The 27954-nt window shown below is 32.2% G+C and overlaps 1 protein-coding gene across 2 annotated transcripts in view; it reads left to right on the top strand.

The window, feature by feature from the left end:
• Window positions 1-7845: 7845 nt before the first annotated feature.
• Window positions 7846-27954, top strand: part of LOC143239485 (uncharacterized) — a 29049-nt gene continuing 8940 nt past the window's right edge. The window contains exons 1-7 of one of the 2 annotated variants that reach the window (XM_076480585.1): window positions 7848-8006; window positions 9554-9611; window positions 10843-11178; window positions 17901-18284; window positions 20079-20178; window positions 22233-22353; window positions 23907-24009. In XM_076480585.1, the coding sequence (XP_076336700.1) occupies window positions 7911-8006; window positions 9554-9611; window positions 10843-11178; window positions 17901-18284; window positions 20079-20178; window positions 22233-22353; window positions 23907-24009 (1198 nt within the window). In that variant the 5' untranslated portion in view covers window positions 7848-7910. Of the gene's footprint in view, window positions 8007-9553; window positions 9612-10842; window positions 11179-17900; window positions 18285-20078; window positions 20179-22232; window positions 22354-23906; window positions 24010-27954 lie in introns of both variants that reach the window. The other variant, XM_076480586.1, reaches the window with a different exon arrangement.

Below are 27954 nucleotides of genomic sequence, written 5' to 3' on the forward strand. Positions count from 1 at the left end.
CGAAACTAAAATCAAGTTGGTAATGGATATATCTAATTATATATTGTTTTTTTACGCAACTACTTATAAAGATTAGATCACTTGGATATTAAGCTGTCTGTAACATTTTCTATCGTAATCTCAATAATATCTCACGAGAAAGTATATCATAAATTAACCTTTGTAAACTTCTATTCAATAGCAACAGGTGTGATAGATACCTTGGGGATTTTTATAGTAACAACAACTTGGTGCAATTATTTAACTGACCATTTGTTCATTAACAGAGATATTTTTGCACCCAGAGAATATCCATGTTTTTAATAAACTTTAAATGTGTGTTTTAAATGTGCCCAAAAAAGGGCAAAAGTTGATGTAATTCATAAGAAAAGAGGTTGAGTACGTTGTATTAAAATGATTTTGTAGCCTCTCCACGCCGTCACAATCCATGTCGCCACGTTCAGTCATGCTCAATCTGACAGCTTTGCATTATAACAATAGTCCTGCAGTGTAGTTTTCATTGTGAAAGACTGTCGTAAGGCTGTCATGTCAAAAACACACAACTACTTCCTAATGGTTCCCATAAACCGTTTAGTGTAATAGGACTACGGTTTCCCAGGGCCTATTTCAATAGCTTTCTCCCACAGAAATCATAAGTAACTTGATAGTTATTTTTTCGTATAGATTAGCATGAATGCCGTTTTCTCTATGCAGCTGCTTGAGAAAGGTGACAGTTAAATGAACATGTGATGAAAGTAGCATGTGTACATATGACGATTTTCGTGTTTTTTTAGGGAGATTGTTCTTGATTAAGTTGAAAATTGTTACCTAGAGCACGTTGAGAGCTTTTGCAGCTGATCTTTATGGTTGTAGATTCTCATCTTACCATGCTGGGCTTCATGCAGGTCTATTTTTTGGATGATTTTTATGATCCAATTTAAACTATATTTCTTACTTTCTAATACTATTAACACATCTTTATGATCTCAGTGTATTAATACTTTACATTGGAAGGGGCTGCTACATACCCTTGATAGAAGTGATCACTTTCTGCTGACATCACAATATCTATGAAATACCAAATAATCTAACAAGGAATAGCCATTGATGTGAACCATCTCTTCTTTTAGATTATGTCTTCATAAACGTGTGTGCCCATCTTTGAAGTCCAACTTCGGTGGTGTAATTGTTGTACAGTGCATGGAGATGACAAGTCATTTCTAGACACTAAAGAGATTCCTATACATCACACATCATTACTACGTTATGCAAACAAAAATATCCCTCTTTCATACAATACAAAACTTCTAAATTAAACATTATTCCACAAAAATAGACTAGAACTGCATTACGATTCCCCATTCAGCATTAATATTTCAACTTCTGGTGCATTCCAATTGGCCATAGTTTAGGTGACCAAGTGTTTCATCATCTAGTAGATTTTCATTTGTTACAAATAAGGCCAACAAGAGAGGTCCATATTCAACATTAGTATTTTATTTTCTATTTTGTTTGTTTTTGAATTTCGCGCAAAGATACACGAGGACTATCTGCGCTCGCCGTCCCTAATTTAGCAGTGTAAGATTAGAGGGATGGCAGCTAGTCATCACCACTCACCGCCAACTCTTAGGCTTCTCTCTTACCAACGAATAGTGGAATTGATGGTGACTATATAACGCACCCACAACAGAAAGGACGAACATGTTTGGTGTGACGAGGATTCGAGCCAGCGACCCTCAGATTATGAGTCGAGTGCCTTAACCACTTGGCCATGCTGGGCCCATTAGCTCAATACATCCCCTCTAACCCGACATGGCCAGGTGGTTAAGGCACTGGACTCGTAATCTGAGTCGCGGGTCTAAATCCCCGTCTCACCAAAAATCCTCTCCTTTCAGCCGTTAGGGCGTTATACAGTGACGGTCAATCCCACTATTCGTTGGTAAAAGAGTAGCCCAAGAGTTGGCGCTGGATGGTAATGACTAGTTGCTTTCCCTCTAGTCTTACACTGCTAAATTAGGAACAGCTAGCGCAGATAGCACTCGAGTAGCTTTGCGCGAAAAATCTGCGAACTTTACTCGCTTGTAATATAGTAATAAAATTTGGATTTTCACAAATAGCAGCAAGTGCTTCAGCAGAAAGTCTGAAGGCTTATAACGATGAAAACTGAGTTTCCGTACCCGCAGCACAGCAAAAATAGCCTATTGTACAGCTTTACGCTTAACAGTAAACGAGAAAACACAAATACAGTTAAATTAAATTGCGCTAACTTTACTCACTTGTTTGCATAAAACGTAGTTCATAACTAACACAAGCATGCCCGTGCGACTGCGTGAACTTGAGGGTGACCTTGAAGTTAACATTTGTCATTCGGTTCACATTCAAGTAAAGTAAACGATATAAAAACACATATTTGTACTCGGTAATTTTAACCGTTCGCCAGTGATCTGGATGGGTTCAACTAACACGGGCTTTTCGTCTTGAATTCAGTTTGAAATAGGTGTACCGGTTGTACTGTCGTCTTTTGAAACCAGCTAAAAATAAGTGACCTTAAATAAACTGTCCTAAAGGTTTCCAAATGTGTCAAAGAATGCACAAGACCGATCACCACAAACATTTTAAATTCTATTATTCAGTGTTAAATTCTTTCATGGATCACTACAGCATGGTGTTATTAGTGAATGTTTGATATTTTCATTTAGATCTCGCATGTCTTATTGTGGACATTTTCACGTGAACAGCATGCTCTTTATTTTATCACATCAAGTTAATCAATTTATGCCAAACATTCATGTTACTGATACATTTCATTTGAGGTGATATTATTTCTATTTATTGTACAGCAACTCGTCTTATGATTGAACCTATATTACAGTTGTAGATAGCTCTAGTAGCTTAACCATAAACAGAAAATGCTAATGAATCTTACTTTGGAATTAACAAAGAAAGGTAGCATTTTGGATATCAGTTATGACTGGCCTGAAGCAAACGTGATCGCATAAGTAACTTTGTTTGATGATAGTACGATTCAAGTGGTAATAAGTGTTATTTGGGCTTTTACTTCGTTTTTCATATTTCCAGGATTTTTTTTCTCATCAGTTATTAAATTTTCTATTAAAAATTATTTCACAAGTTGTTTGTTATTATTAAGGTATTTTGGTGGTCTTAGAAGGACTGTCAAAATTGCATGCGAAAGACAATCTATGAAAGCTCGAAACATTGAAATATAAGTTACTTGTGGGGCTTCAAACACGCAGTTTTTCTAGTGGTTATGAAATAAATTAGAAGATGATAAAGTCCTTGAAACCTGATACACCGCATACCGGCTAATAGTGACTCATCCCCCACTCCTCGCAACAGGTCAATATTAATATGTTGGAGGAAGTGTCCCAACAGACGAACGAGATAGTATTAATTTTTCTAAGTTACTTTAATTAATGTCCAGAAAAATCAATTTATTAAATACTTAATAGCATCTAATGAGCTATAGTTGGGTCTCTCCTTCATACCTATGGTAATCTATATTCTCGTACTTTGTCATCGCATATTTTGCATAATTTTATGAGTAACCTATATCTTTCGTTGTTATCACGGTAACTATAGCAATGGCGTTGAATTTCCTTTCTACATTTCTAGCATAACTGTAGAAACTATATGTCTAAGTCAAAGAAGAAAGATGGCCCTGAACTAAGATTCTGGCATTTCATACATGTATTAGAAATATACATACACCCACTCAGGCGCACACGCATGTATACTTATACAGACACGTTTAATTGACTTAAGGCGTTGTGTGTAAAAGTTATCACTAATATCCATGTATGATTATGTTACTAAAGATATTTCCTTGTACATGTTCTTTGTAAAATGCATTATTTGTATGATATAACGTGAGAGAGAGATCCACTCAAATCATCGGGTTCATCGATTCTCTGTATCTTATACATGTTTCTAAGATAGTTTTTAGAATGCAAACGCTGTTAAGTTGACAATTCACTATGGAAGATGTTAAGACATGGTTCGTTGTTTAATAGAAAAGAATTAAGCTGTTACGCCTAGTTGAGCGTGAACACAATCAAGTAACTCGTATTCTAATGTGGACAGGTTTGAGGTACATGTGACAATTCTACTTTTGTGTTCAGTAGTTCGCCAATCAGGCTTACTAACCATCTTAGGTATTCTTGAAATAAGCACCGAAAACATCACTAACAGCTATAATACCCAACTGATGAATTACAGCAGAGTGGACAAACAGAAGCTTTTTATTGGTTTGTCCACGTAATTAATACTAATTACTATGAGTTATAATTTTTTATTGAAGTGTTTTAGCAACTCTCCCAGAATACTTTATTCCATAATTGTTAATTTATCATGAGTAGGCTGAACGATCTGCTGAGTTAGTATAGACAGCTTGAATGACCTGCTGGTTTAGTAACGGACATAAAGGACATGCTGGTTTAGTAATAGATAGATTGGAGCAGCTGCTGGTTTAGTATGGACAGATTTAAAGGTCTGCTGGTTTAATACAGAAAGAGCTTTAAGCAGATGCTGGTTTAGTAATAGGCATATTGAAAGACATGCTGATTTAGTATGGACAGTCTCAAGAAGCTGATAGATTTATACGGACAGCATGAAGATCCTGATTGTTTGATATAGGCATTCTTCCGGAGCTGCTAGTTTCTTATTGACAAATTCAATAAGCTTCATGTTTAGTATGGACATATTAAGATGATGCTTGTTTAGTTTGGTGGTGGTGCTACTTTATTACAGACATGTTCAAGGACTTAACATAATCAACAAAACATGTAGATTAATGTCTGTGTGCGTAATGAAGATGTATACGCCATTTTGTTAATATTAGTTGTGGTCACATTATTCTCGTCGGTTGAGGACCTCATCGATTAAAATCGCCTATATTACCACTAAAGTAACGATTTTCTGCAATATCCAACCATATAATAAGACGCTACACACAGCACAAGAACAGTTTTAGATGAGATCGTAAGTCACTTGGAAAATATAAACCTTTTCTCATGGTGACTATAATAACAATAAGAAAAAACCAATAGTTTGGCCACATCACTACTTCCTCCGTATGTTCCAACACCATCCTGCAAGGAACATAATGTGACATAAGTGGATGGACAAAACTGTTTCACTATGAATTCTTAACAGCAGCCCGAAACCGAGACAAATGTAGACAGGTAACAAATGAAGAACTGTCAGTGGTGTCACTTAACGATATTCACGGGAATATTCCCTTCAGTCTTTCGATGTTAGATTGTAGACGGATAGAGCAGAGAGCTCTCATATAGCTTTACGCGATATTCAAAACAAATTAAATATCAATAATTTAGTGCTCAAACGACGAGATGACGATCGTCCTTCCATCTCGTGTCAATATATAAAAGTAATATAGAGAAATACACACACACTTATAGACTAAATTTACGTTAGGGCCGCCTGCAGAACTTCTTTTTTTCATTAATGAAAATTATCGTTTGACAAAAATACATTTGAAACTGAACGTACATCATGAAAAAAAAACAAATGAAAGTCTAAGTACAAAGTGATTCACATAACTTTTTAAATTCAACAAATCTAGGTAAATACTTTAAAGAGATTGCTTCATTTATGGTTACACACATATGTCTCACCAGTTTCTTCAAAATCTTTTGAATCTAATTTAATTTTTAGCTGTTGTTTATTGGAATAATTTTAAGTTAATTAGTTGATTATAAAGTAGGCACTAAACGGCAGCACAATATTAATTTCTTGTGAAATCACTTAAAATGTCTGCACAAGACTCTTGATAGATTTGTACTTTTATTAAACCTACATGAACTTAATTCAAATGTGTGTTTTTAAAATATAAAAAGCAAATAATTTTACAACAAGCAAACAAGTAATTCATATTTTACAGAGCACTTAAACTAATAATACAAATAAAGAAAAAAATTATTGAAGTATTATCAATATTTAACTCGGGTTTCTCCTTTCTCTTCCACTTACAAAGAAGGATCAAACAACTCTACCAATATTGACAGCAGCAAGTGAGAAATTATAAAAAGAAAGAACGGAAAGAAGCAATTATAAAAATTATAACTGAAAAATATCAAAGCTGTTAAGTTTGATGCTCTTTTATTTACTAAATTAAACTTGACGATTAACAGTGTTTTGAGATTGAAGGGACAAATAAACTTATTAATGATAACGTTCAATATGAAGCCTATATTAGGAAAATATATATACACACATGATAAAATGTCCCCAATTGTATTTCTTGTCTGTGAATTAGTCATATATATAATTTTTGTTTGCTCCAACAATTATGTTCACCTTTTCGCTGAATTTCAGCTACATTTAGGGAGAATTATGCAAAAAACATTTCGTAGATCGCATAATATCCGACGAAGTCCCTAGAACTAGAAATCAGTGGAAATGACTTAATTTTAAAAGAAAGAGGCAGTCAGTTGACTGGCGGGTCGAGGTTATGTTTTTAGTTGTAGTGCACTATAAGCACAGTCTTCTGAATAGCTGGAATAAATAAAGGCAGGACCAAATCGTTAGCAATTGATTCTTTACTTTTTTTCATGAAATTAAAAGAAACAAACAGTATTCGACAGAAAAATAAAAAGTAGAAAAGAGGAAACGAAACTTGTAAGTAATGCGAGGGTAAAGTTGGACCAAATAGACAGAATGAATTGCTTTGGAGCAAGACGAAGAAAGCACAAAACTGTTTTTAAGTTTCCCAGATTTTGAGGCAATAAAACACTTATCAAAGAATATAAATCACAGCACTGATCTGTTGGGACAATATTAATGCTCTTTGGGACAGTTAATGCATTATATCTAAAAAATTTTTGTCCTGGAGTCTAATGAGGCTTAGTGTTTAGCAAATTGGAAGGTTCAACGTTCGAGCTGTTCTATGCCGATAAACATATTCTACATTTTCAACTGCTGGGCCTTATAACCAATTATAACAAATTCCCCATCGAATCAAGAATAGCCGTGTAAGCGTAAGATGCTATCAACGTGTTGCCTTCTCTCTAGCAAACGGTTATGAAGAATGGGTAGTTATACTGAACCTTGGGACAATGATGTGTAATGATCATTCTAATCCATCCTATATTATTTTGATACGCTGTTGTTAATATATCATTCTACTGAATTGAATTGTAGTTGGTCATTTTCATGGTCTTTATAACATTGAGGTTAATATATATTAAAATTAGTGCATCATTCTACTGAAATGTATAGTTTTGTTAGTGCATCATTTTACTGAAATATATACCGTAGTTAGTGCATAATCCTAATGAAACATATATCTTGGTTAGTGCATAATCCTACTGAAACATATACCTTGGTTAGTGCATCAGTATACTGAAATATATATCTTGGTTAGTGTATTATTCTACTGAAATGTATGCCTTAGTTAATACATAATTCTACTGAAATATATATTTTGGTTAGTGCATCATTTTACTGAAATATATACCTTAGCTAGTGCACAATTCTACTGAAACACATAGCCTAGTTAGTACATAATTCCACTGATATATATACGTTGGTTGGTGCATTACTCTACGCCTTCCAGTTAACAACTGAAGCTATAAAATAGTAAGTCATTCAAAAAATATATACAGTCTCTCATGAAAAATGCATAACTAATGCTTTGAAGCGATTGTATAATTTTTACATCTCAAAAGAGAAGTAGACACTTAAAAATATATAACTGTTTCTGAATTATTTTTTTATTGGCAGAAGTTAAGTTCGCGCATTTTTATCTGTTTGTATCTCCGGTAGGTAGAAATGATAATGTTTTATTCTTTCAATCAAATATTACCAAGGTTAGTCGATTCAATTCAAAGATATTATAGCTTAAATCAAACGTAATAGTATTTTCACTACTGATCAAAGACAGTATAGCTAGAATGTTTATTTATTATAATTACCTATTTGCTGTAATTGTAATTAGCAGTAATGTTTGTTTTTCTCAAAACGAAGGGTACTTTAAACACTTAAAACAGGTAACGTTTGAAAAAAAATACAGTTATGATTTTCATAATTGTTGCAGTGCAGTGAAACAACCATTAACATGTAGTAAGGTTATGTGTGTGAGAAATTATTTTACAGCTGTTACTTTATTTGATTAAACGAAATAAAGTTAAAAATTAACGTTAATTTTCGTAATTCAATTAAAAATGGTACATAACTGTTCAATTGACTGATTTATAACTTGCAAGAACTTTCAAATAAAGACGTAGCACTACTAATAGTAATACTAGTAGGAGTATTGGCGGTAGAATAAGTAGTGGACTAACCTTTTATTATGATTTACAGAGTTGGCTAATTTGTAACTTATTTTAAGTTTGCAAACTAATTCCTAAAGCTTTAAATTTTAGGTCCAGTATATCTTTAAACTGTTAAAGCATTTGAGTTTTTCCTGTTGCTTTTTTTGCAATAAAATTACTTCAAGTGATATAAACCCAAACTAAGTTTTGATGTTTTGAAAAGTATTTCACATCAAAGGAAATAAAGGAAGCATTATGAAATAATAGAGGTTCATCTAGCTATAATCTAGAGTGGGAACTTGGTATCACTGTCAGGAACTTTAGCAGTAACAAAAGTATTGATTTTGCTAGTTGACATTCTCTATTATTATTAATCACTGTTTTTGCTGATATGTGTAGAGTTCTATATAATATGTTTTTATAAAATAATGAGAAATTCATCTTTAAAAACATCTGCCAGAATATACAGAAATGTAAGTACACCACAGTAAAATGCCACTTCTTTGTCAAGATGGATTACAAGTAATTCTTATTGTACTTTGTAATTTCTAAAATATAAAGGTTATAAAGACATAGTAACTGTATACTGTTATTACTAATGCTGTTAATTTCTTCATATGGGATAGTATTTTTTACACTTTTATGATGACACAAAACTAAATTATAATTCATGCACATTAATCTTTAATAAGAATTTGAACTATTGGTTAATTAGTATGATTAAAGATTATTAATTTTCAAATCCAAATCGCATTTCTAGAAACCTTCATAATTTTCATAACTTTAAGGTTAGAGAATAAACAGTGTGCACTGTACTGCAAGTTATTAGTTTGTACAAAAAGTATTGGAATTAAAAAAAAATAAACAGTTATTGTATAAACAGCTAAAGCTCAGCTCTTTATGGCAGGTTACATAGAGTGAAAAATAAAATACATGAGAATCAAACATAGAAAACATAATTCTAAAAAAGTACCACATCTAGCAACAAATTTTTGACATATAATGTATTTTTCCTTTATTTTACATATTTACTGTATTTTAGTAAAATATAGGATATTTTGAAGATTTTTTTCTTTTCTATTTTTTTAACTTTTATCCAGTTTGAGGAAATCTTAAGTCTACATATAGAAGATTTCTTGTCTTTAATTTTTCCTTTGTTACTAATTTTAGTTGAACAGTTTTCACAAAGAAGCTTCTTATTTTTAATTTTTGTATTCAGCACTTGAATTTTATTTTTCTCTCTGTAGTATTATAAAAATAATCTTTTGTATTTTATTCATTAGAATCAAGGAAAAGAAATGAGGTTTGCACCTACTGGTCATGTAATGTTGCACACTAAATGTGAGTACTTGGTATATTATTGATATAAATAGACTGTAAAAGTAAAGATTAGTAGCTATTAAAAAAGAGTAGGTCATAGTATGACACATTTACATGAGTTTGAGAAGGGTGATTATCAGTTGCTGTTTAATTTATCCTTCTGTGTGATACTGGAATAGGAATTGCGAATCTATAGAAACAAAGGTCAGTTGCTTTGTTTTGTGATATGATCCTTTGCATGGTTCCCTAACATAGTATGATTAGCATTAGTATACACAATTAAATTATTTTAAAATGTAGTGATTAGTATCTGTAAGTATATTATATTAGCATGTTACACTACCTGAGAATGTAATAGTTGTACTATTTTGCGACACTGTTCAGAGATAGTTACAGTTCTTTATAGGAGTTATAGCACAAATATTACTAGTAATCTTGACCACAAAAAACAAAAACACATCTTTCTGACAGTATTCAAAGTGTTCAGATACTTATATCTGAAGTTATACTAACCTATGATTAGTATATATATAAACAGGGCCATACCATTAGTAGTGCAAGCAGTGCTTTAACACAAGGTGCTAACTTGAAGGGCATGAGGTGCCTGTTGCTGATTGATAAAGCTAATGGGTGGGGTTGGGGGACACTGTATTTATATGCCACATAGGGTGCCATTGAACAGAGATATATATATTCTGATACTATTGTAGTAATGCTTTTACAGTATGACACTGTACAAATTAATGGTAGTGTCTACTGATGTTACACTTGTAACCAACAACAGCATGTGCTGATCCTTGAATCTCAAGACTACTACGATCCACTAGATTAATCAAAATATATCTAACACAAATGATGACCAGTTTTAAATTCTTTAGATACAATAATGTTCAATTATTGACATTTGGTTATTTGTATTATCACTTTATTTAAAAAATGTTTGAGTTTGACATTACTTTTAAACTCTAGCAAGTTTGGTTTTTTTTAGCTTAATAAGATTTTCATATTGCAACAAAAAAAATTATTGAGAGATTTAGATTAATATTGAGCCATTAAACATTTTGTTTAATCCTCTAGGTAAAGAACTAAAGACATAGCTGCACATGTACCAATTAGAATTAACTTCCAATCCAGTTCATAGTTATACGTATTCACAAGACTTTTGTTCAAGGGTCAATAATTATTTATTAAACTGTGTACATACCTGTGTGTTTTTACTTAATTCACATGTTTTGAAATATATTTTACCTAGTGGATGTGCGATTGATGACAACCTCACAGTCTGAAAAAGAGGGAATTATTGAAGTGAAACTTGAAAATCATACCAGTTACTATGTGCCCATATGCTATGATGATTCATCAGATGCTGCACTGCGGTACTCCTACACTGTGACACATGTCACTTGTCGTCACTTGGGTTTTATGACGTACCAGAACCAATATTCACTGCCTGTGTCATCAGGTATATCTTATGTTGGGCTGAAAAATTCAGTATACTGTGAAGGTCACGAACAACGTTTAGAACAATGTTACTGGAATGAGTTCAAACTCTCACCTTGTGAGAAAGTAATATCCGTATTATGTGGTTGTAAGTAGACATTCTTTTCATTATACACATTATTTTGTTTAGCTAATTTGTTTGGATAAAGTAACAGGCATAATGACTTTATTCTGATACAGCCTTACTTTTTCACACAAAGCTATCTCATTCTTTTATTTGTCCTCTAAGCATTGCCAAAACCTTTGCACTCAGCACACCAGTATATATATATGTAACCCATTAATTTCCCACCATTTTTGAACACATACATATGTGACTACTTTATATCAACAGTGTGGTGCAAGGTATATTTGTTCAGTTAGGTCTTTCTGTAACTTCTGCTCAATCTTTACCATCTGTACTGAAACAGAATTGCTTTTGTGTGTCTTTTTTGCATGTGGCTACCATTTATGAATGTGTTTCTTTCTTTGCCATTTCAATTTTTTCAAGTTTTACTTTACTGTGCTTGCATTCAGTTTTATCAACAATATTTGGTCTGTCACACTCTACATCTCTTCAGAAGAGTTCATGTTCTACCAGTTGCTGTACCACCACATCATTCATTATGGTGGAGAATTTTTCTTCTCCTCTTTTCTATCTATTACTTCTGGTTTTACTAGGAAATCTGTGGTATTTTGACATGCACATATCATACCTGGTTGATACACCTGTGGTAGGAATGACTCAGATGCCCTTTGTGTGGCTTGGTCCTTATTCAGACATGGGAGAATTGTGTTTCATGTCATCAGTGCTGAGACTTTGGTAAGCCATGTGCCCTTTGTTATCTTAGTTACTTTAGATGAATTGCAACTTGTTTAGCCAAGTTTGTTTTGAAGGTTCATTAACATTATTTACTTTGTAGACTGCAAATTTTTTTGGTGTATTGGTTTATTATTAATAAGTATTTTAACTAGGTATGTTTAGATAGTTCATAAGTTGCATATTATTACTATTAGTAATTTCTGATTCATTCTTCTATCTAAATAGTTTTTTTTTTGGTATTGTTAACTATTTATCTTAACCTATGTTTTGTCATTGTAGGGCTTAATTATGTGTTCTTTGTTGTCAAAATTAAATGATTGTAATTAACATATGAATTAGAAATGTGTTGTCTAGGTAACTTTCTTTAGTTTGTATATTCATTATTACTTCAGACTTTGTAGATTAGATACATTTAGATGCAGGTATCTATTAACTAGGTATGTTTAGATGGTTTGTACACAATTCATTCCTCTGTCTGAATAATTTTGTCATCATTGTTAACTATGTTTTATCCTAATTTTCATCAGTTTAGGATCTGAATATTTTTGCATATAGCTGCCATTGCTCATGTGTTTTTTATTTCACATTTTTAGGACTGATTTTTGCTTTAGCTTCTTTTCTTACATTCATGATATTTAAAAACTCGTTTTTGTGTAATCTACAATTCAGAGTTCTTCCTTACAGTGCCCACATTTATTGTTCTTAACCAAGCATTTCAGTTCAGGGCCTTATTTTCCTGACTGACCTTAGGAGATACAAACTCATAGCTGACATCATAACTATCTAAGTTTTTGCACTCTTCTTTCTATAGGTGATTGGCTGCTGCTTGCTTCTTTCTATTTACAGTCAGAGACAACACTCATCTGCTCCTACAAGAAGTAGCACAGGTGAGGTTCCTGATGACAGTGGGAAAGTCTGTTCTTAGCTTCACACTATATCTATTCAACTGGGGAGAGGGGTCTTCATTTCAATTTCAGTCAAACCCAGCCTCCTCCTCTTTATCTTTAAGTTTGAAGTTAGTAGTTTGAAAGTCCCTTGCCTCACATTTCTTACAGATCAAGATAATCTATCTCTTTGGGAATGTGAGCTTGTGGTCGTATGTACTTCCTTTGGTAGACACTTGTAGATCAGTCATGACTTTGGGAAACTGGTAGGAATGTAAGATTTTGATATAACGGAAATAACTGAAACATGGTTAAATATAGATGATTTTCACTACAGGCATTTCTTTGAAATACATGGTTACAGGTTATTTACTAGGAGCATAGTAGTAAAGAGAATTGGAGGAGTGGCTCTATTTGCAGGTTATGAATTACATCCTGCTGAGATTGAATTCATTTGGGTTTCTGTTAGTGAATATCAACAAAAAAGCTCTTAGTAGAAACTTGTTACAAACCACCAGATGAAAGTGAAAAAAATAGTGAGGAACTTTACAGAGATTAAGATTTCAATGTTAATGAAGCCAATTATGTATGACTTTAATTTCAGATATGTTGATTGGGAAATGCTAGAATCAAATCATGAGGGAGAAAGATTTCTGGAATCCATTCAAGATGGATTTCTTTATCAATTGGTCAAGGAACCTACTAAAAATAATACTTTTTTAGGTTTATTATTAACTGTCTATAGAAATGGCTGAGAGGGTGGAAATTGGGGAAAAAAAAACAAAGTTCAAGTGATCATTGCTGTATTAGTTTTGTTTTGTTGCTTATGGAAATTGGGGATAATTATATTTTGATTCCAAATTTCAACAAAGCAAATTTTAAAGGGATGAAACAAGAATTACCTGTTGTGAATTGGTCAACATTGAGCAAATATGGAAAATTTTAAAGAAAACTTTTCAGTGTTCAAAACATACATATTCCTTACAGAAAGAAAATGGTAGCTGCAAGTAGAAACCAGGGCTGGCTCACATAGGACATGAAATATAAAATTAAAGGAAAGCATTGCAAGTGTATGAAATTTAAATTGGCAGATATTATAAAAGATTTAGAAGATTATAGAAGATCAAGAAAGTTGGTCAAACAGGAAATTAGGATATGAAAAAGGATGTATGAAAAAATTTGGTTGAAAACATAAAAATTAACAGTAAAAATTTTTTTAAGCTCATTAAGGGTAAACAAAATGTTAGGATTATATAAGACCCATGAAGGATGAGAAAGGAAGGCTTGTATCTGATGATTATGAAGTGGTTAGGTTATTCAATTCTATTTTTTCTTCAGTTTTTACTAATGAAGACTTAAGAAGCATTCCTTTTATTGAACACCTGATAAATGAAAATGGAAGTTGAACAAAACACTTGCATAAATTCTGAGCTTGTTAAAATAAAATTGGGAAGTTTAAAGAATATGGCTCCTGGGCTATATAAAATTTTCCCAAGGGGTTCTAAAGGAGGTCAAGGATTTTATACGTGAATAGTGGGCAACTACCATTGGAATGCAAATTAGCTAATGCCAGTCTTATCTTCAAGAGAAGTAATATAAGTTAATCTAGTAATTACATGCCAATTAGTGTTGTATCAGTTGTGAAAAAAGTTTGGGAAAGACTGATAAAAGATTCTTTGCAGAGTCATTTAACAAAGTTTAGAATTTTGTTGGATAGTCACCATGGTTTCACTAAGGTTTAAAATCTTTCTTTAAATATTTTTGGCATCCTTTGAAAATGTTGCTGCATAAGTAGATGAAGGTAGATGGATTTTCAGAAAGCATCTGACAAAGTGCCACTAAAAGGGTTCTAGAGAGACTTATCTCTGTAGGTGTGGGGGATAAGTTAACTAATTGGATACACAAGTGCCTTGATGGAAGAAAGTAGAAAGATATTAGAAACAGAATTACAGTCAAATTGGTTTAATGTTGCAAGTGTTGTATCTCGGGGCTCAATATTAGGAATATTGCTTTTTTATTTACATTAATGACATAGATGAAGGAATGGTCAATAAACTACTTAAATTTGCTGTTGATATTAAGGTCTTGGATGTTGCTGGCTATGAGGAGGGTGCTGCTGCTTTACAAAAAGATTTATATCATTTTGTGAATTGAGCAAATATGTGGTAGATGGATTTGAATTATGATAAATACAAGATATTGCATGTAGGTTATCATAATTTGAATTATAAATATAATATTGATGGTAATAACCTTAACAGCATTATGAAAGAAAAGAATCTATGTGTAATGGTTGATCAGTCTCTTAAGCAGTGTGATTGAATGGTTGTCATATGAGGAGAGATTAAGATTCTTAAAACTGTTTTATCTTGAAAAAAGAAGAGTTAGAGAGGATCTCATTGATGTGTTTAGGATTATAAAAGGAATTGGTAGCGTTGATGCATCAACAGTTTTACATTTAACAGTGAGAATTATAGAATTAGGGTGCACAAATATAGATTTAGGCAAGATAAAAGCCATCTTCAGTTAAAACGATTTTATTTTTCATATAGAGTGGTTGGCCTATGGAATGGTTGCTTTCAGATGCTATGGAGGCAGTAAATTAAGTGAGTTTACAAGAAGGCTTATAGATATATGAATGATAAGTATTTGCTTTAAATTTTATTTAGTTTTAGTTTGGCTCAGAGGATGGAACAGCTAAGATGGACCAACAGGTCCCTTATTGTCCCTAAACATTGTTATATATGCTTCTATTTTCAGCAACTCTAATTTAGATGGACGTTATCTGGTTATGTATTCTTTGCCTCAAACTTATCCTATTTGCTGATTGGACTATACTGTTCATCGTAGAAACTGGATGTTCTGCAAGACTACTGGTGGCATATCCAGTGGTATGTGTGTATTTTACTCATTGGTGGACTGCCACTCTTTGACTTCATGAGCAAAGAAGAAAGGGATTTCTGCCCATTCCTTCCAACTCTTTGATTGAATAAATCAGGGTTGGTCTCTTTTTTAAAATAGGGAGCTGCAAACACATGTTGCACGTTTTCCAGCATGACATCCCTCTGGACCCCTCACCTTGTTTACTTTCTTCATTTTTTTTCTTCCAGTGAGTACAGGAGTTCTTACCACTTCTGATTTCCCATTTGCTGAAGTGGTGAACCATGGAAACTTCCTGCTCAGTGAGTTTAGGAATTTAATTTATAATACATACTCATGATTATACAACATTCAGTGAGAAGAAGACAAAGCTGGTTTCTATTTTCCCTGGATGTTTTTTCCCAGGTGGACAGCTGTTTGTTGGAACAGGTCCAGCCTATGTGGGATACTCCTTGTAATACCACGTTTAGGAGGTCCCTCTTCTCATTAATTCCACTTGTAGAAGGTTTTCTTCCTGCTCCTGGTTGAAGTTGGGGCATTTTGTCTCATGACATCTGCAACAAGAAGTACTTAAATCATTCTTACAGCTAAACAAATGTTTCATGTTCTTCTCTTAATTCCATATTCATAATGTCACTTCATTGTATTTACTGTTAAGTGATTTATGATTTCTGCTCATAAATATTGGTAACAGATATTGCCACATTCTTATTGTTGAGTTGAAGCAATGCCAGAACTCTAATGCTGGGTTTATTTTGTTGTACTTCTTGCTCCTATGGAGGTTTTGAAAGTTCTGGTTTTGGTGAAAGCTAATTTCCTCTTCTTAATTCCAGTTGCTTCACTCATGACACTATTTATGTATGGTTAGGGTAGTTGAGTACATCTAACATGGTCCATTTGCCCTAACCCACTGTGTTTATATTACAGTATGTTGTTTCTTTTTTTAATCCTAGATATCCTAATACTGATGAGGAGTTATGGAACCTCATCTGTCCAGTTGAGGTTGTGCATGTACATAGCTAATTCTGGTAATATTTTACAATGGATTGCATGTGCATATCTTTTTTTTTACACCTGTATTAGATTCATTTCTCACTTCAAGGCAAAGAACATACCTGTTCCAGAAGTTGTGCAGTACCTCACTAATGTGCTTTGATTTCATCTCGCAGTACACCCATTCATTCAAGACAGTCACTTTCTGCTTGGTTCTTATGTAGTGGGCCTAAACTGGCCCCTACATATTTTTCTTAAGTAGGATTCTAGCTTAATGTAAAAAGAGATAAAGAGGTAACATTTTTTTACACTAGAAATGTATTTCTTATAGTTACTTACCTCTCCTCACACACTTTCCACCTTTCCTCCTCACAGCTGTTCTTCTTTTAGAGCCTGCTAGTTCTCGAAAGTGAAGCTTTAGTATGCATAGCAAGGGGAATCTAGCTGAATATAGATGTATATTGCACAGTATTACTGGTGAAAAGTAGTCACATGATATGTACATGTTAAAAATTATGGGATACTTAAGTTAGTACTTAGAGAGCAGATAGCATATTGAAATACCTTTTTGTGAAATATATTATGGAAGTACATTTTTGTTATAAGAAAAATGTTAACTTTTTCTAATAACACTTATTTGAATGTTTTTCATTCACTTGAAGTGGGTATTCTTGAAAACTATCAGATGCTTATCTTGTTATTTCTGCCATGTTTTTGTTACCCTTTAAGTAAATTTTAAGGCTTTCTTTGTTTGAATGTTATGTTTTAATCTAGAATACTAAAACTACAAATGTAAAACAGCAGATAAGTTAAAATTAACTGTATTGTTTGTGTAAATTACATATAGCATAAATGTTTCATTTTATTATGAATAATGATTTAAACATCTTAGATCAATAGTTCTACTTTAATATGAATCCTTAAGGGATTTGATTGGAATATTTATCTTTATAACTTTATTAATAACTGTAACTTTTAAGAAAATATTGGTTCTTATTGGAGAATTAAATAAGTCAAACAGTTCATTATTTTGATATGTTTACATAACTCTTGAAATATATTTGTTGAAGTATATGTAATAATTCTTTAAATATATTTTGAAACAATAAAATTAGTCTGAAGTTGTTTTTTTAAATACAACATAGAAATGTAAATAAATTAAGATATTAAGTAAGACAAATAATTGAGCTATATTCAGCTATTTAGAAAATTAATATTTTCTTAATAATATTGTTCATGTTGTTTTTTCAGCCTGTGTTCAACAACTCCATGCAACTGAAGGGCTATTGACTTCTCCAGGATTTCCTCATGCATATTTTTATACATTAAGATGTGAATGGACAATTACTGTATTGCGTGACAGAGATGTTGCTCTTAACTTCCTGGACTTTATTTTTCCTCCTTCTTTTACAAACCATTCCTGTGAAGGAGGTGATGCTCATCTGGATATAGCTGCATTAGATGCTAATTCTGAAACATACATCAGCCAGTATACCCGATACTGTTCCTCCAAAACTCCAAATAAGTTTCAAGTTTCAGCAGGCTCAGTTTTAATAAATTTCTTTTCAGGAATTTATAAACAAAATATAAACCAAAATTCACGGAAAGCATTTGGGTTTAGAATGTTTTATCAAGGTAAATGCCATAAGCTTTTTCAAAGTAGCAGTCATTACCACTTTTACGTTAAAGATTAGTTGCATTTAAAAATAGTATCTTCTGAAATATTTGTAATAGTTTTTACAACCTTCACATTTGATGGATACCATCACAGTCATGTTTGAAAGTTCCTATAAAATGAGTTCAGCAAGGACTTGTTAGAGCTGTCATCAAGTCTGTCATGACACCCGCTGTTTTGGGCCCACTACTATTTCTTTTATTCTTATCAAGAAATAAATGCTTCTCAGTTTAGATCCTGTTATCATTTTTCATGACATTGGCCATGCAATAAACTATTCATTGTTTACATATTCAAGCTCGCAGATATGTTTTTGGGACCATGTTAGCTGCTGTAACTAATACCAAAGTATTAGTTGGCCTTAACTATTGATGTTATGTGCATAGTAATAACATTTTTAAATTGTATTGTTACTTATAGACACCAAATGTTTGTAACTGAGAACTGAGCCAGTATTTTAAAGTTTGTGTTATGAAATTGGATCTTAACTATTAGCAAGTTCAGTCTAGCAAAAAATTTTAGCAAATTTGATTGTGACAATACTTTTTTGCATGATACAAGGCTGCAAGAGCTGCTGTACTGATTGAAGGTTATCATAGTTCAGTAGCATACTGTAACCATGTTTTTTGTCAACAGAAAAACAGTAAATACAAATTAACTTTTATTGTCCAGTTCTGTAAAAGATGAATCATGGTGCTGTTTAAGCCCACTAACAGAGACTGTAGACTATTTGTCAGGTCTGTTTACTGCACTTGTGTATTTTTTAAACATGAAGGGCTATTGTTAACAATGAAGCTTTGCTATTATTGTTTTAAAAAACAGCACTGATTGTCGGAGAATTGCACAACTGAATTTTGTATTTATATTTGAATGTATCGCATTTCATCAAATTTAATTTTGTGTTTTCTGAATTATTTTGTATCATTCTGTACTTCATTAAGCATGAATGTAATATAATTTTTATAATTTATATTAAATTGAAATTACTTTGTGGGTAAGAGTTCATTGTAGAAAGTTTTATTGGAATAATCTTGAGGTCCCCTGCTGGTACAGCAGTAAGTCTGTGGATTTACAACGCTAAAATCAGGGGTTTGATTTCCCTCAATGGACTCAGCAGATAGCCCAATGTGGCTTTGCTATAAAGTTCAGATCTTAATTATGTATTTTTGTAGGATATTTTAAAGTTAAATGCTAGCTAGACAATTAAAGTGAATGTTCAGTTGTTTGCTTTCTGTCAAGCTCTTAAGATAAATTTAAAATGTATCTTGATAAGATTTATAATTTTTAATAAAATATCAATAAGTATTACTCATGAAACATTACATTGAATAGAAGGAATTAGTTAAAAATAACCAGAGGTTCTTTCAATTAACCACAGAGGTTGTATAAAGCATAGAAATATTCTGTTAATGACAACCAATTCTTTTGCTACGTCTGTTCTCAATAACATGTATGCTGTTGTTAATGATCAAAGCCCTATGGTAACCAAATATGGTTTATGGACTCAATTCCTTACTACACCTGATCTAAGTATATTTTTCTGTCGCAAAGAATTTAGAGGTTTTTGTTTGGCTGTTAGACCAAAAAGTGTCAAAAGTTCTTGAAACAAGTTAGATTTTTTATAATAACATTTTAAGAGAACAAGAAAAAAGTGAGTATTGACATGTAAAATGTACATTGTTTTTTCATTGTTCTAGTTAGTGGAAATATAAGTGGCCACTACATACTAAATGTAAATCTTGTTTATTTTTCAGGTGTCAGGAAAGAAGGGTTTAGTCATTATACCCTGAAAGTGATTTTGACGACATTAGGCATAATGGTGTTTTTGGTGATGTTAGCCTTTTGTTATTTCTGGTAAGACATGAATAGTGTATGAGTTTGTAAGTGAAATCTGTTAAATTGATTTTTCTAGTTCCATATATTCAGCTGACTAGCTTATTGACAACTTTCAAATAATTGCTACTGATATATTCATTTGAAGTCTTGAATCCATTATTTTAATAACCCATTATTTTTTTTTTTTTTTTTTTTGCATTTTACCAGTTATGTCTAACTTGTTATAGTATATTCCACCTTACAGAAAAATGTTACATTTGACTTATATGGTCTCTTTGTTCATACAAGCGTCAGAAATTCACCACTGTTAAGTTTTATATATGGAACTATGAAAAAAAGACTAGGTTTTAAGATGTTCAGGAAAGCTCTGAGGAAATTCATGAAAGGCACATTAAATTAAATGTTTATAGCAGTGAGAAAACCTGGAAACTTTGGAATAAATTAATTGGCAAGCTAGTGGAATGAGGAGATTAGAACAAATTTAGAGCATATGTTAAATAATAGTTTTAAAGACAAGTGTCTTAGATTTAAAGATAAGCATAAGTTGTTATTATTCTGATATTATGAGTGCCAGGAATAGAAAGGACAGTTTCAAGGCTCAAATAGAAGTAAAGACTATGATATAAGAGGAATTACTGACACTTAATAACAGGAATTAATTTGACATTCCACATTTTAAATTATATAATCATGATATACTTTTAAAAGAGGAGCTTGAACAGCTTTTTATATAAGGGACAAACTGCATCCATTTTGGATTTAAAAAAAATGTAACTTACATTTATGTGGTTTAAAGTTGAGAATTTCGAGTAAAGCATTAAACTTGAAAAATTTTATTTTGGCCACTTGATTAGAGATGATGCCAATGAGAATTGGTATAATGTGTTCAATGTTGTTGCTAGTAGTGATACTAATGTTATATTGGAAACACAGTAATTGAAATTGTACAAAGCCCAGTAGTGAGGGTAAGAGTTTACTTGATGTGATTCAGGGTAGGTTTAGGTCCTAATTTTCATAAAGCCAAATTTGAAGGCAGTAGACAGGATTTATCTTCTGAAAATTCTATGTTAATTCACACTGTGTTTGTTTGTCTGTGAACTCCTACAGTTTTGGAGTTAGCTGAAATAAATTTGACAAACAGACTCAGGGTTTCATATCTGAATGGCATACAAAGACGGCCTGAAATATGTAAAGAATGTAATCCTGGCATGATGTGGTTTCAAAAGTAGGTTTCCAGAGTTGCTGAGCCTCAAATTTTGTGTTCCAGGTCCTCAGATAGATCCTAGGGGTGTCGTGCTTGAAGCTGCATTCATATTTCCCACCTGCAAGCTAATAAGACTAAATATGCATAGGGATAAGTTAAGATATTCATTATACCTTGAATAAGAAAGAGTAAGAGGTGATCTTATTAAGATTCGTAAGACTATCTGGGAAATCAGTTGTATAAAATCCTTTGAATACTTTGTCCTATAGTCTAAATATAAGAGGATACAAAGATTTGAAAAAGTAAAGTGAGGCTCAAGTTATAACTATTATTTTCCTAAGAGGGTAATTGATTTAGGAATGAGTTTGCTGGAAGTGTACAAGAGTTTAAAGAAAGAATTGATAATATTCTGAAAACTAACTAGTGAATTTAAGTTTTTACTTTTACTCGAGGGTAGTTGTAAAGAGATGGCATTTAAGAACAAAATGATCCCTTGTTGCTGGGTTGTCAGTAGCCAACAAAAAGATTCAGAACTTGGGCTTCAAGACTCAACCAAAACTCTTAAGTCAAGAAAACATAATATCAATATGACAGTTTTTGTAAGTTAGACTTGTGACACTGTGAAATATGCCCTGTGTGCTATCTCACTGTGCTGGTTCTTAGTGATAATGCTTCTCTCTTCTGATCCATTACATAGTTTAACTTTGGATTTTGATTTCAATTCTTTCTGTAGTACATATTGAATGTTTTTACCTGGGCTATTATTAATTATGATTTTACATGTAAATATTCTAAGAAAACATAGAATGTGGTAAGTTATGTGTGATGTTTTATTGGTTAATTTTTACATTATTTTATGAACTTGTAGTAACAGACATAAAAATAAGATTAAACAAGAAAAACGGAATGTGTCTTCAACAAACAGAGACACGTGTCACTATCCAGGAGTCCAAATTGAGCAACACCAAGTCATTACAGTCAACCTTCAGGTGAGCTAGCTGTGACTGACCAACTTCTATAACCGAATATCCAATTTTGTTGTACATTATAGGCTTTAACTTGTTTCCTGCTAAAGGTGACTGAATAAGGACTACATTTGTTATAGCATTTATTCATTAGTCACTACTGAGTCATTAATTACTAGTATATCTGATTAGTTTGTGATCTGCACTCATTTCTCACTAACACAGTTGGTGAGGTTATTACATACTAGTAGAAGTGACTGGTGGGTGACTTAAGGTTATGTTTTTGTACAAATGACTAACCAGTGGCTAAAAAGGTGAGAAGTTATTGATACATGACAAACATAGAGTAATAATAAAATCCTGCAAATGTACTTTCCAGTGGTTATAAATTAACAAACCATAATTCTTATGGTTGCTTAATAACTTGATAGTCACTTCCTCCATGTAAGAATATAATTAACTGCACAGAAGAGATCAAGGTGTATTTCACTGAAAGATTGAAAATTAATTCTAAGATCAAACTTTCTTACAAAATGTAAGGTGGAACTATTCATAATCAAGTGCTTAACCCTTTTGCAAAGCGCAAGTTGAAGTGTGCAAGACGTATCATTTCATAGAATTACATTCAGAATTTATTTAAGCTATTTTATTGTCAATGTATATGAATAAATGTGGCATCAAAATATAATAAATTAAACAAGTTATACTATATGGACATTAGGAATATATTTTATTATGAGAATTGTGACATTTGCTTTCAAGGTCTTCCTCTCTTAATTTATTTACCACCCTTTTGATAAGTATGGAACTTAATATAAATTATACATTATAATATAGTTATAAATTATGCAAAGAATAATTTTTATAGCCTTTATTCATTTGTTGATAGACTAATAAACTAGAAAATCAGACAGTTTCCATCCTCAAATGTTGCATCCTTTTGCACAAATTGTCAATAGTTCTGTTACATTTTATACTGTATTTATAACCAAAAGAAAGCCAAAGTTTCACTCTATCAAATAACAAATCATTTTTCTGTAGAGATTATCTATCTCTTCATTCAGTGTAGAATTTTTCTTGCATAAATTACATTAACAAGCTTAGTTGAATTTTTCTAAAGGATTTTATTGCATAGTTAGAAAGCCAAAACACATTATGGTAGTTATAGGAGTTTGTTTGCTTTATTGTGTTATTTTGATTCTTAGGTGCATTATTTAATTAAACAAATATTTATTGTAGTAGTATTATTAGTATTAAAAACAAAAGTAAGCTTAAGTTTCAACAGCAGTCGACAGCAAAAATCCAAGTAGTATATTTCATGTGTATTTTGTATATTATAAAAGTTATTAAAATATACAAATTGGAAACTTATCAGGTTAGGCAAGTTTGTGTTTTGTCATTCGGTATGGTAATTTGAGTTGTACTTTTGCCAAGTGGTTTACAAATTGTGTAGTGGGGTTATTAGTTAGAGATATTTCTAAGTTCAATAAAATTCAGTACAATCAGGTGTAAAGGGTTTTGATTTAAATTATTATATGTAAACAATATCTTACCTCTTGTTTCATCTGCTGCCCAAGGGACCAAGAAACAGTACTTCATCCTGTGATACGTGTAGCATTCAACACCACTATGAAGAAATCCCTATTCAGAAACAGAATGAATATACCTATCTTTTACAAGGTAAATAAACATCATTGTTACTTCTATTTTGTCACTGAACGTAATTGTAAATTCACTTAAAACAGTGATAATCCCTGAGCATAATAATGCACAAATGACTAAAGAATTAAAATATAAAAACTGGACTAACTTCAACAAACTCAGCTTGTCATTCTCAAAAAACAAAGTATACTGGTTTTACTCTATCCCTTCAGGAGTACAACCTTGATCTGTTGAAATTAGTTGGGTTTTTATACTTATTAACTCTGTAATAATTTGTGTATTATCATGCCAATGTATTGCTAGTTTTTTTTTAATTTTTTAAATTTTTAATTTAAAGTGCTTCTTTGTAAAGTAATTTCTTTTTGTAGTTTATTTTAGTGTAAGACTATAGACTTAATTTGTCAAAAATTTTAATCTATAAAATTACTTTCATCAGTTTTTCATTGTTTATTTTACATTAACGTTACACATATAGGTTTTATTAATTTGACAGATCTTGTAGTACATGTCAAGACATTTGTTTTTACAGACTTACATTTGAAATTTAATGCATGTAGATAAACTTGGCATCAACATGTAATTGGTAATTCAAATTATAATGTTATATAATTTTCATTTGAAAAGGAAATACAGTCATGTGAAAAAATTAGGACACCCTATGAAAGCCTGTGTATTTTTCTAACATTGTTGGATATATAGATATTTAATCTCAATTTTAACAATACTGAGAGATTATAGGAATATAACTAAACAATTAAAACTGAAGAAAAGACTTTTCAAGATATTTTGTAAATGTAATGCTACAAAAATGCATATTCAAACTGAGGAAAAAGTTAGGACACCCTACTCCCTAATAGCTAGTGTTATCCCTTTTGGCTGAAATAACTGCAATGAGACGCTTCTTGTAGCCATCTACCAGTCTCTGACATTGGTCTGAAGAAAGTTTGCCCCACTCCTCAATGCAGAATTCTGTCAGCTGTGAGATGTTTGATGGGTTTCTTGCATCTACAGCCCATTTCAAGTCACCCCAGATCATCTCAGTGGGTTTAAGATCTCGGCTTTGACTCAGCCATTCCAGGACTCTCCATTTCTTAGTTTTCAGCCAGTTCTTGGTGGATTTACTGGTATGATTTGGGTCATTGTCGTGTTGCAGGGCCTAGTTTTGCTTTAGCTTTAATTTTCTTACAGATGGACCTCAAGCACCCTCTGATACACAGTAGAGTTCATGGTGAATTCTATGATTGTGAGCTGTCCAGGTCCTGCTGCAGCAAAGCAGCCCCAAACCATGACACTTCCACCTCCATGCTTCACAGTTGGTGTGAGGTTCTTTTCCTGGAATGCTGTATTTGGTTTAAGCCAAACATGTCCTCTGTTCTGGTGTCCAAATAATTCAATTTTGGACTCATCTGTCCAAAGAACATTATTCCAGAAGTTCTGGTCTTTGTCTACATTCTCTCTGGCAAACTTCAGTCAGGCCTTAGTGTTTTTCTTAGAGAGCAAAGGTTTCCTCCTTGCACACCTCCCATGCAAGTTACACTTGTGCAGTCTCTTTCTGATTGTAGAGGCATGCACTTTCACATCAACAGTAGCCAGAGTCTGCTGTAGGTCCCGTGATGACATTTTAGGGTTTTGGAGTCCTTTTTTAGCATCTTGTGGTCTGCTTTCGAGGTGAATTTGCTTGGACAACCAGACCTGGGCATGTTGGCAGTTGTTTTAAAAGCCCTCCACTTGTTGACTATTTTCCAGACAGCTTTCAAAAGCTGATTTCAAAGTCTTTTGAGATCATTTTAAATCCCTTACCAGACTCATAAGCTGCTACAATTTTCTTTCTGAAGGCCTCAGATAGCTCGTTTGCTCTCATCATGGTGCTCACTCTCACTTCAACAGTCAGGAGCACACCAAACTAAATGTCTGAGGTTTAAATAGGGTAAGCCTCATTCACAATGCTGAGTAACGATCTTCTTATCACGTGCACCTGGTGTGATATATCTGTGTGTGAGTTGAGCCATTTTAAGTGGGAATAAATCTGGGGTGTCCTAACTTTTTCCTCAGTTAGAATATGCATTTTTGTAGCATTACATTTACAGAAGATCTTGAAAAGTCTTTTCTTCAGTTTTAATTGTTTAGTTATATTCCTATAATCTCTCAGTATTATTAACATTGAGAATAAATATCTATATATCCAAAAATGTTAGAAAAATACATGAGCTTTCATAGGGTATCCTAATTTTTTCACATGACTGTATATTAACAAATTCTTAATTTCGCTATTCTGTTATGTGAAATATCTGTCCTCTGATCTCTCACATTTATGTCTGATGCTCATTTTTAAGTATAGTCCTGGCTCTTGGGGATCTCTGTGATTTTAATGTTTATATTATTACACATTCCTGCCAATATCAGGTTGATTATATGAAATGTAAGGTGTTATGCCATAAATTACAAAACCATGACATTATTTTATTATCAGAGGTGTGGACACTAAAGCATTTTGCCATGTCAAGTCAGTTTATTTTCCTATCTTTGTTTTTACCAGTGACAGAAGTAAATGATCAGATCCATTTCCATTGACCGTAATATTCAATACTTATCATTGTTTAGGTAAAAGTGACAACACTAATCCAATTGAACTGTTAAAAAAATTATAATTTAGATGACATCAATTCTTTGACAATTTTTTTATTACCCCATGTTTTTCTTACATGAGTCTTTTAAATTTTTTATATTGTCTTCATTTGGCAGCACTAATTAGACAGAAAGGACAGGCCATGTAATAGATTGGTTTTGGATGAAGGTTTATCACTAAGTGACCAATATGCTTCCTCTATGAAAATAACACTTAATACGACTTTGAAGGCCATATCATTGCCATCCATGTTGCTATTTTCTCCTGTTTCTAAGCTCTGTAAACTTCACATTTTAGCAACGTTTCATTTGATATGAATCAAAGTTTAATGATGAATAACAAAACAATGGCAACAACAACAACATACATTGACACGTGCAAGTATTTTAACAAAACTTTAATTCTTAAACTTTTCAAAATGTGTACATGACATTTTCAGCAATCTGTACTGAAGAAGATAAAATATTAAGTTCAAATTTTTCTGAAGTTCCAACATTTTCTAAAGAGTAAAAATAATACAAAACAATGAAACTTTAGAAATTTTTAACCTAATGTTTTACCTTGTTCAATATAGCTAGCTAAAGATAGAATATGTACCTTCTGAAACATCCTAGAATTAAATGTTTCTTGTTGTTGCCATCATTTTTATTGTTTATCATTAAACTGCACATTAAATTCTTTGTTCTCCACTATAAGAGCATTATCTACTCTCTTTTTCAGAAATCATATATATTAGTTTTCTAAAAGTGATTTCTCTTACAATGATGTTGATAAACAAGAACATTTATATCTAATCATTTTTAACATTTGTTTCTGTCTTGTTTTGTTTTGAAGCTAAGATTAATTAACTATTGTCTTATTCATTTGCTGTACTGTAGCAAAAGCCTCACAACACATCTTTCTAGAATATTATCATTAGAGTAAATTAAAAGTTCTGAGAAATAAACCTTGAATAGGTACCTTCACAGTGTAATAGGATATTGGTAAATAAATATTTACTTTGAAAAGGGCAAAAAGTTTTTAATCTGTAATAGCTTTAGTTACAAGTAATACGTGTTGGAACTGCACTAAGATTAAAGTGCAAACAATTTTAAATATTTTTTGCAAATTAAATACATTTTACAAAGCTACAAAAATTGATTCTTAGGTATTTTTAAGTAAGATATTGTTGAAATAGAGTTATAATTATTGTGTTCTACTCAGTTGTGAAATTTGGTCTCCAATTGTAAAAGTAAGAAAAGGCTCTGTCATCTTTGTTGCATTTAAATATCTATAGGAGCAAGAAAAAGGTAATGACTTTATAGTTTAAATGAATTGTTGGCTTGAGGATAAGGATG

This window comes from Tachypleus tridentatus, chromosome 13 (assembly GCF_004210375.1).
Source record: "Tachypleus tridentatus isolate NWPU-2018 chromosome 13, ASM421037v1, whole genome shotgun sequence".
Taxonomy (NCBI): Eukaryota; Metazoa; Arthropoda; class Merostomata; order Xiphosura; family Limulidae; genus Tachypleus; species Tachypleus tridentatus.